Source organism: Oncorhynchus gorbuscha, linkage group LG19 (genome assembly GCF_021184085.1).
Source record: "Oncorhynchus gorbuscha isolate QuinsamMale2020 ecotype Even-year linkage group LG19, OgorEven_v1.0, whole genome shotgun sequence".
In the NCBI taxonomy this organism is placed as follows: domain Eukaryota; kingdom Metazoa; phylum Chordata; class Actinopteri; order Salmoniformes; family Salmonidae; genus Oncorhynchus; species Oncorhynchus gorbuscha.
In genome coordinates, this window is record NC_060191.1 from 3031847 (window position 1) to 3042722 (window position 10876).

Here is a 10876-nt window from a genome sequence, read left to right on the forward strand (position 1 = left end):
TCTCTCTTCCTTTCTCTCTCTTTCTCTCTCTCTTCCTCTCTCTCTCTCTTCCTCTTCTCTTCTCTGCCTTTCCTCCCCCTCTTTCTCTTTTCCTCTAATGAGAGTGGTAAGACAATTATCTGCTGGACAGAAAGTGTCTCCTTATCGACCCACAGAGAGCCATCTACAACCACTAATCAAGCCGTATTGATTAGAGGGGGTGTTGATATCACATACCACTAACTGACTGACACAGAGAGACACTAAATATACACTGTGTTTTGATACACAGACTTGAAAAGTTGTCTCAACTCTAAACAGAAAAGATTCAGTTGATATGTCTTTGGGTCCTTTAGCCCAGGAGAAATCCAACCTGAACGTCCCTATAACATGGCTAGAACATATTTTCAATACGACTATAAATCATTATTTATCTTCACTCATTCATTCTTTTCCCTCTTATCTCATTTTCCAACTGAGCAGACACACAATCTGACAGCATTGCACAAAGAGGCGTGTGTTTGGGTGGATGCATCCCTGTGCAAATGTGTGAAGTGCGACAGGACAGAGGACTGCAGTCACATCCTGGCACTCTGTTACTAGTGGTCCTGTGTGTTTGCATGTTCACATCTGCATGGACAGTGCCTTCAGAAAGTGTTCACATTCCTTGACTTTTCCCACATCTTGTTACATTACAGCCTTATTGTAAAATGTATTAAATAGAGATCGTTTTGTCACTGGCCTACTCATTACCCCATTTATCTATTATTTTACCAAGTAAGTTGACTGAGAACACATTTTCATTTGCAGCTAAGACCTGGGGAATAGTTACAGGGGATGAATGAGCCAATTGTAAACTGGGGATTATTAGGTGACCATGATGGTTTGAGGGTCCGATTGGGAATTTAGCCAGGACACCAGGGGTTAATACCCCTACTCTTACAATAGGTGCCATGGGATCTTTATAATGACCTCAGAGAGTCAGGACACTCGTTTAACGTGCCATCCAAAAGTCAGCACCCTACACAGGGCAGTGTCCCCAATCACTGCCCTGGGGTATTGGGATATGTCTTTAGACCAGAGGAAAGAGTGCCTCCTACTGGCCCTCCAACACTACTTCCAGCAGCATCTGGTCTCCCATCCAGGAACTGACCAGGACCAACCCTGCTTAGCTTCAGAAGCAAGCCAGCAGTGGTATGCAGGGTGGTACGCTGCTGGCCTGAGTAACATCAAAGAGGAATTATGTTTTTCCACATTTTTAGAAGTAAACATGTTCTTAACGATTCACATAAGTTGCATGGACTCACTCTGTGTGGAATAATAGTGTTTTAACATGGTTTTTGAATAACTACCTCCCCTCTGTACCCCACACACACAATCATATAAGGTCCTTCGTTCAACCAATGAATTTAAAACACAGATTCAACCACAAAGACCAAAGAGGTTTTCCAATGCCTCATAGAGAAGGGCACCTATTGGTAGAAGGGGACACATTTAAAAAAAGTAGACATTTGTATTTATTGAGGCTCCCCATTAGCTGCTTTGGCAGCAGCTTCTCCTTCCGGGTTCCAGAACATTAAGATAGTTATATACATAAAGAATAAGACATTACATTTCATTACACTGTTCACAACATATTAAGTGTGTTCCCTCAGGTCACCAGTCTCCTATCACATATCTACAATACAAAATCCATATGTACGTGTGTGTGTTATCATGTGTCTGTGCCTGTATCTTCACAGCCCCCGTTGTTCCATAAGGCGTATTTTTATCTGTTTTTTAAATCTAATCCTACTGCTTGCATCAGTTACCTGATGTGGAATAGAGTTGTAGCCATGGTTCCATGTACTGTAGTACCGTGTGCCTCCCATTGTCTGTTCTGGACTTTGAATATCCCTTTGAGCAGGGTGTAGTTATTAATTACACTTTGGATGGTGTGTATTTATACACCCAGTCACTACAAAGATACAGGCGTCCTTCCTAACTCAGTTGCTGGAGAGGAAGGAAACCAGTCAGGGATTTTACCATGATGACAACAGCAACTTTAAACAGTTAGAGTTTAATGGCTGTGATAGGAAAAAACTGAGGATGGATAAACAACATGGTAGATACTCAAATCAAATGTATTTATATAGCCCTTCGTACATCAGCTGATATCTCAAAGTGCTGTACAGAAACCCAGCCTAAAACCCCAAACAGCAAACAATGCAGGTGTAAAAGCTCCACATACTCCATAAGAATGAAGCCTGTACAGAATTTAAAAAATAAAAAACAAGCTTCCTGTTTGCAACAAGCTGCTAAAGTAACACTGCAAAAATTGATTGTGGAAAAACAATGAATTTTTTGTCCTGAATGTTTGGGGCAAATCCAATAGAACACATTACTGGGGGCGGGTGGTTCGGGAGAAAAACAGAAACTGAATGGAGCTAAGCACAGGAAAAATCCTAGAGGAAAACCTGGTTCAGTCTGTTTTCCACCAGACACTGAGACATGAATTCACCTTTCAGCAGGATAATAACCTAAAACACATGGCCAAATATACTCACAGCTCTTAGAGACTTACCCAGAGAGACTCATAGCTCTTAGAGACTTACCCAGAGAGACTCACAGCTCTTAGAGACTTACCCAGAGAGACTCACAGCTCTTAGAGACTTACGCAGAGAGACTTACCCAGAGAGACTCACAGCTCTTAGAGACTTACGCAGAGAGACTCACAGCTCTTAGAGACTTACCCAGAGAGACTCACAGCTTTTAGAGACTTACCCAGAGAGACTCACAGCTCTTAGAGACTTACACAGAGAGACTCACAGCTCTTAGAGACTTACCCAGAGAGACTCACAGCTCTTAGAGACTTACGCAGAGAAACTTACCCAGAGAGACTCATAGCTCTTAGAGGCTTACCCAGAGAGACTCACAGCTCTTAGAGGCTTACCCAGAGAGACTCATAGCTCTTAGAGGCTTACCCAGAGAGACTCACAGCTCTTAGAGGCTTACCCAGAGAGACTCACAGCTCTTAGAGACTTACGCAGAGAGACTCACAGCTCTTAAGAGACTTACGCAGAGAGACTCACAGCTCTTAGAGACTTACCCAGAGAGACTCACAGCTCTTAGAGACTTACGCAGAGAGACTCACAGCTCTTAGAGACTTACCCAGAGAGACTCACAGCTCTTAGAGGCTTACCCAGAGAGACTCACAGCTCTTAGAGACTTACCCAGAGAGACTCACAGCTCTTAGAGGCTTACCCAGAGAGACTCACAGCTCTTAGAGGCTTACCCAGAGAGACTCACAGCTCTTAGAGACTTACCCAGAGAGACTCACAGCTCTTAGAGACTTACCCAGAGAGACTCACAGCTCTTAGATGTTTACCCATAGAGACTCACAGCTCTTAGAGACTTACCCAGAGAGACTCACAGCTCTTAGAGGCTTACCCAGAGAGACTCACAGCTCTTAGAGGCTTACCCAGAGAGACTCACAGCTCTTAGAGGCTTACCCAGAGAGACTCACAGCTCTTAGAGGCTTACCCAGAGAGACTCACAGCTCTTAGAGGCTTACCCAGAGAGACTCACAGCTCTTAGAGGCTTACCCAGAGAGACTCACAGCTCTTATAGACTCACCCAGAGAGACTCACAGCTCTTAGAGACTTACCCAGAGACTCACAGCTGTAATCAAACATGTTTTCACTTTGTCATTATGTGTGTAAATGGGTGAGAAAGCATATTTTGAATTCAGGGTGTAACACAACAAAATGTTGAAGTCGTCAAGGTGATTGAATTCTTTCTGAAGGCACTGTGTGTGTTTAACCTTATTTTCTCTGTCCACTCAATAAGGCCCTGTCTCACTCATAATGCTACATTGAAGCTGTTTAGTACTGCTGTCAGATATAGAATCGCCAATCACCCTCTCCCCCGCCCCCTCCTCCATTAATTCTTATGGCTGCAGGGGCAGTATTGAGTAGCTTGGATGAAAGGTGCACAGAGGTGCCCACATTCAACGGCCTGCTCCTCAGACATAGTCGCAAATATTTGCATATTATTATTGTATTGTATAGTATTGTATAGAAAACACTCTGAAGTTTCTAAAACTGTTTGAATTATGTCTGTGAGTATAACAGAACTCACAGCAATTCCACTTCCTGTTTTTTTCTGGGGGTGGTAGATTTTCAACCAAGCTCGCATTGAAATTACAGCGAGATGTGGATGAGTTTTCACTTCCTACACCTTCCACTAGATGTCAACAGTCAATAGAACTTTGTCTGATGACTCTAATGTGAAGGGGGGTCGAATGACACAGGAAATAGTCACCACGGCCACGAGTTGACCATGCATTCACTATGCGCGTTCACAGGAGAAGCACCTGCGTTCCACCGCTCATCTGAAGTCATTCTAATCCTCCGGTTGGAACGTTATTCAAGATGTATGTAACCAACATTCTAAAGATTGATTCAGTACATCGTTCGATATGTTTCTACGGACGATTACGGAACTTTTGGACAGTTCGTCACGTTATAGTGGACACGCTTTCTAACTTTGTAATTGTTTACCAAACGCGCTAACCAAAGTAGCTAATTGGACATAAATAACGGACATTTTCTAACAAATCAAGCATTTATTGTGGACCTGGGATTTCTAGGACTGCATTCTGATGAAGTTCATCAAAGGTTCAAACATTTATCATGTATTTTCTGGTTTCTGTTGTCTCCAACATGGCGGCTAATTTGGCTTCTGTTCTGAGCGCCGTCTCAGATTATTGCATGTGTTGCTTTTTCCGTAAACATTAAGGAGAGGTATATCTATAATTCCATGTGTATAACTTGTATTATCATCTACATTTATGATGAGTATTTCTGTTGAATGATGTGGCTATGCAAAATCACTTGATGTTTTTGGAACTAATGAATCTAATAAACCAATGTAAACTCAGATTTTTTTATATAAATATTAACTTTATCAAACAAAACATGCATGTATTGTGTAACATGAAGTCCTATGAGTGTCATCTGAGGAAGATAAAATTAATTACTAACTTTGAATTATCTTTATTTCTGCTTTTTGTGAATGCTATATTTCGCTGGAAAATGCCTGTGCTTATTGTGGTTTGGTGGAGACTTAACATAATCATTTGTAGTGCTTTCACTGAAAAGCTTATTTGAAATCGGACACTTTGGTGGGATTAACAACAAGATTACATTTTAAAATGATATAAGACACATGTATGTTTTATGAATTGTAATTATGAGATTTCTGTGGTTTGAATTTGGCGCCCTCTATTTTCACTGGTAGTTGTCATATCGATCCCGGTATTGCAGCCATAACAAGTTCTAATGACCAATCAGTTAAAACTCTGTTTCTCTACCACTTGCGATGTCAGCACCCACCTCTACCCCCCCCCCCTTCTCCCCTCTTACATCTCTCTGCATCTCTCTCTCGTCCTCTCCCTATCTCACAATGCATCACTCAATCTCTGCATCTCTCCCTCTCTTTCCCTTCCTCCACCTCTCCCTCTGCATCTCTCCCTCTCCTTCCCTTCCTCCACCTCTCCCTCTCCTCTCCTTCCTCCACCTCTCCCTCTCCTTCCCTTCCTCCACCTCTCCCTCTGCATCTCTCCCTCTCCTTCCCTTCCTCCACCTCTCCCTCTGCATCTCTCCCTAATCTTCCCTTCCTCAACTTCTCCCTCTGCATCTCTCCCTCTCCTTCCCTTCCTCCACCTCTCCTTCTGCACCTCTCCTTCCCTTCCTCCACCTCTCCTTCTGCATCTCTCCTTCCCTTCCTCCACCTCTCCCTCTGCATCTCTCCCTCTCCTTCCCTTCCTCCACCTCTCCTTCTGCATCTCTCCTTCCCTTCCTCCACCTCTCCTTCTGTATCTCTCCTCTCCTTCTGCATCTCTCCTTCCCTTCCTCCACTTCTCCTTCTGCATCTCTCCTTCCCTTCCTCCACCTCTCCTTCTGCATCTCTCCCTCTCCTTCCCTTCCTCCACCTCTCCCTCTGCATCTCTCCCTCCCTTCCTCCACCTCTCCTTATGCATCTCTCCTTCCCTTCCTCCACCTCTCTCTCTCCTTCCCTTCCCCCACCTCTCTCTCTCCTTCCCTTCCTCCACCTCTCCCTCTCCCTCTCTCTCTGCATCTCTCCCTCTCCTTCCCTTCCTCCACCTCTCCCTCTCCTTTCCTTCCTCCAACTCTCCATCTCCTCTCCTCTCCTTCCTCCACCTCTCCCTCTTCTCTCCTCCCTCCACCTCTCTGTCTCTGTCTCTCTCTGTTTCTGCATCTCTCCCTCTCCTTTCCTTCCTCCAACTCTCCCTCTCCTCTCCTCCCTCCACCTCTCCCTCTGCATCTCTCCCTCTCCTTTCCTTCCTCCACCTCTCCCTCTTCTCTCCTCCCTCCACCTCTCTGTCTCTGTCTCTCTCTGTTTCTGCATCTCTCCCTCTCCTTTCCTTCCTCCAACTCTCCCTCTCCTCTCCTCTCCTTCCTCCACCTCTCCCTCTGCATCTCTCCCTCTCCTCTCCTTCCTCCACCTCTCCCTCTGCATCTCTCCCTCTCCTCTCCTTCCTCCACCTCTCCTCTGCATCTCTCCTCTCCTTCCTCCACCTCTCCTCTGCATCTCTCCTCTCCTTCCTCCACCTCTCCCTCTGCATCTCTCCCTCTCCTCTCCTTCCTCCACCTCTCCCTCTGCATCTCTCCCTCTCCTCTCCTTCCTCCACCTCTCCCTCTGCATCTCTCCCTCTCCTCTCCTTCCTCCACCTCTCCCTCTGCATCTCTCCCTCTCCTCTCCTTCCTCCACTCTCTCTGCGTCTTCGATCGGAGGGACACCGTCCAGAAAATACATAAAAAAGTAGAAAATAAGATTATTTATTTTGAGATGCAAAACGTAGACTGACACCTATTGTAGTTCCTCCAGACAGTCTCTCAACAACCAGTTATGTTTTATTTGTTAGTGTGTGTTCGTGTGTGTGTATGGTTCTTTTGTTTGAAGCAGTGCTGAGCTGAGATGAAGCCACAGAACCTGGTGCCAGCCCAATATGACTTATGTCCCCTCTCTGTCCAGTTCCCATCATCACACATATCACATTCATTAACACATGGCCAAAGGACAATAACATCATCATCAGTGAAGGATTTGACACATAACTCCCTACATTAGCCAAACTGGGCATGAAGACCCGGAAAACAGAAGAAATGCACAATAATTGCACAGAATTTAAATTCAATATCATAATGCAAATTCTAAATTATGTAATTCAAATACAATTTATGTTCCCACTGAAATTGCTCCATAGTCTCCCACTCCCTTTCTGGGGGGGGGGTACGGGGGCATGCTCCCCCGGGATGTTTGTTAAATATTTTTTTAGGACTGTTAGATGGTCACTTCTGGTGACGTTTTAAGAGGACATTCTACAAAATGTCTATTTAAAATAATTATAACCTGTAGCCCAACTGATGCAGCATAGCAGCTTTAAATAAGCTTAAGCATGGGTTTGCCAACCTCCATTTACCCCAAATGAAAATCCCCAAAGACTCTGAATGCATCAAAATGCAATAAATATGCGTTATAACTTGTCAATCTGATCTTAAAAGCGCATCTTGGCAGAAATATGGATATATGTTGTTGTTGTTGTTGTTTGAGTGGTGGCAACGATTTAGAAGCCGCGGGTTCCTTCTCAGAAGAAGTCCTTGGAGGCGGCCTCTGCAAAGTTGGGTGCGGCCATGAGGATTGCAATGGTACAAATTATGTTGAACACACTGAACCCCACCAGACACAGACGGTCAATGACCACTGCTGCAAACTGCCACTTCTCCGCCACGCTCAACCTGCGGTCCTGCTCACGGAGACCCTCGGCCAGGAACCGCACCTCCACCAGCAGGGCCTGGAGCTGGGCCTCTGCTTCCCCAGCCTGGAACACCCTGGCCTGGGCATGGTAAGTACTTGCCCCAGCCCCATCCTCCACACAGCTGGAACCCGAGGATGAGGGGTCAGGGTCTGGAGATGTGGGGGGTTGTGGCAGGGGGCTACCCAACATTGTGGAGGAGGGTGGGTGGTGGTGGAGGATGCGGGTGTCAGAACCCCTTCTTTCTTCTCCTCCTCCTCCTCTTCCTCCTCTCCAGGTGACAGCAGGGTCAGGTTCAGGAGGACTCTGGAAGCCCATGTATGGCAGGTGTCCATTCGGCTGAGCGTGGGGGATGGAGGGGAGATTGGGGTGTAGGTTAAGAAGGGGCTGGGGATATCGATTTGGGTTAAGGTGGATATTAGGCTGGGGGTTTGGATTATAGTTGGGATAGGACTGGAGGGTAGGGTTGGAAGATGGGTGTGGTAGGGGCTGGCTGAGCTGGCTTAGACTGGCCTGCAGAGAGGTGAGGCTCTGGGGGAAGGTTAAGGGGGCTGGGGTGGTGGTGGTGGGGGGGGCAGAGGAGCAGGTCTTGGTCTGGGGGTTGGAGGGGCTGTGGTGGGGTGTGAGCTCACCCCACTCTTCTGGACACTTCATCCTCAGAAACCATGGAACCCACTGGAGTAGAACCAACTCAACCTGAGAGACACACACACAGTAAGTAAGTAAGTAAGTAAGTAAGTAAGTAAGTAAGTAAGTAAGTAAGTAAGTAAGTAAGTAAGTAAGTAAGTAAGTAAGTAAGTAAGTAAGTAAGTAAGTAAGTAAGTAAGTAAGTAAGTAAGTAAGTGGACCCAGTGACCTTCTGTGGCAGAACCAACTGAGAGAGGGAGAGGACACAAACACACACACGGAATACAGTGCATTTGGAAAGTATTCAGACCCCTTTCCTTTTTCCACATTTTGTTATATTACAGCCTTATTCTAAATGGATTAAATTTAAAAAATTCCTCATCAATCAAAACAAACAAAATACCCCATAATGGGTGTATTTGGAGGGCAAATTAGTTAGGATGACATCTATGAGGGTGCCTGTGTTTACTGATTTGGGGTTGTATCTGGTAGGTTCATTGATAATTTGTGAGAGATTGAGGGCATCAAGCTTAGTTTGTAGGATGGCCGGGGTGTTAAGCATGTCCCAGTTTAGGTAAGCTCAGAAGATAGATGGGGGAAATCAGTTCACATATAGTATCGAGGGCACAGCTGGGGGCAGAGGGAGGTCTATAGCAAGCGGCAACAGTGAGAGGCTTGTTTCTGGAAAGGTGAATCTTTAGAAGTAGAAGCTGAAATTGTTTGGGTACAGACTTAGAAAGTAATACAAAACTCTGCAGGCTATATTTTCAGTAGATTGCAACACCGCCCCCTTTGGCAGTTCTATCTTGGCGGAAAACCTTAAAGTTAGCGATGGAGATTTCAGGGTTTTTGGTGGTTTTCCTAAGCCAGGATTCAGACATGGCTAAGACATCTGGGTTGGCAGAGTGTGCTAAAGCAGTGAGTAAAACAAACTTAGGGAGTAGGCTTCTAATGTTAACATGCATGAAACCAAGGCTTTTACGTATACAGAAGTTAACAAATGAGACAACCTGGGGGGGTGGGAGTGGAGCTAGGCACTGCGGGACCTGGATTAACCTCCACATCACCAGAGGAATAGAGGCGAAGTAGGATAAGGGTACGGCTAAAGACTATACGAACTGGCCGTCTAGCACGTTCAGAACAGAGTGTAAAAGGAGCAGGTTTCTGAGCACGATAGCATAGATTCAAGGCATAGTGTACAGACAAAGGTAAGGTAGGATGTATAGATTCAAGGCATAGTGTACAGACAAAGGTAAGGTAGAATGTGAGTACATTGGAGGTAAACCTAGGCATTGAGTAATGAAGAGAGAGATATAGTCTCTAGAGATGTTTAAACCAGGTGATGTCATCGCATATGTAGGAGGTGGAACAACATGGTTGGTTAAGGCATATTGAGCAGGGCTCGAGGCTCTACAGTGAAATAAGACAGTAATCACTAACCAGGACAGTAATGGACAAGGCATATTGATATTAGAGAGAGGCATGCATAGCCAAGTGAACATATGGTCCAGTGAGTGGTTGGGCTGGCTGGGGACACGGCGATTCAGACAGTTAGCAGGCTAACAAGCTCACAAGCTATCCTTGATGAAAACCTGCTCCAGAGCGCTCAGGACCTCAGACTGGGGCAAAGGTTCGCCTTGCAACAGGACAACGACCCTAAGCACACAGCCAAGGCAACACAGAAGTGGCTTCAGGACAAGTCTCTGAATGTCCTTGAGTGGCCCAGCCAGAGCCCGGACTTGAACCGGATCGAACATCTCTGGAGACACCTGAAAATAGTTGTGCAGCGACACTCCACATCCAACCTGACCGAGCTTGAGAGGATCTGCAGAGAAGAATGGGATAAACTCCCCAAATACAGGTGTGCCAAGCTTGTAGCGTCATACCCAAGAAGACTCTAGGTTGTAATCGCTGCCAAAGGTGCTTCAACAAAGTACTGAGTAAAGGAAATGAATACCTATGTAAATGTCATATTTCATTTTTTATATATATACAGGTATATATATATATATATATATATATACATTTGCAAACATTTCTAAAAACCTGTTTTTGCTTTGTCATTATGGGGTATTGTATGCAGATTGAAGGGGAAAAAACGATTTAATCAATTTTAGAATAAGGCTGTAACGTAACAAAATGTGGAAAACGTAAAGGGGTCTGAATACTTTCCGAATGCCCTGTAAAGTAAGTAGATAAGAGGAACCAGGTAATGTACTGCAGCAGAACAAACTGCACCTGATATAAAAGGACAGGACACACAACACAAGGTGCAGACATTCACAGATATGAGAGGAACACACACAGACAGTCACAGACACACGTCATAATCAGTAGACAGACAGAGAGCCTCACCCATTGAGGCATGTCTCCACTGTTGGGGTCGTGGTGATGGTATTGAAGTACAACTACAGTCGCCACCACTGACATCCCTACGGTAACCATGGTACT

The 10876-nt window shown here is 45.3% G+C and overlaps 1 protein-coding gene across 5 annotated transcripts in view; it reads right to left on the bottom strand.

Moving 5' to 3' along the window:
* Positions 1-7288: 7288 nt before the first annotated feature.
* Positions 7289-10876, bottom strand: part of LOC124006170 (neuronal acetylcholine receptor subunit alpha-7-like) — a 26551-nt gene continuing 22963 nt past the window's right edge. For all 5 annotated transcript variants that reach the window (XM_046315996.1, XM_046315997.1, XM_046315995.1 and 2 more), the window contains 2 exons: positions 10781-10876; positions 7289-8494 (listed from right to left, as the gene is read on the bottom strand). The exon at positions 10781-10876 is cut by the window's right edge and continues 14 nt beyond it. In XM_046315996.1, coding sequence (XP_046171952.1) covers positions 7631-8494; positions 10781-10876 — 960 coding nt within the window. In that variant the 3' untranslated portion in view covers positions 7289-7630. The remainder of the gene's footprint in view (positions 8495-10780) is intronic.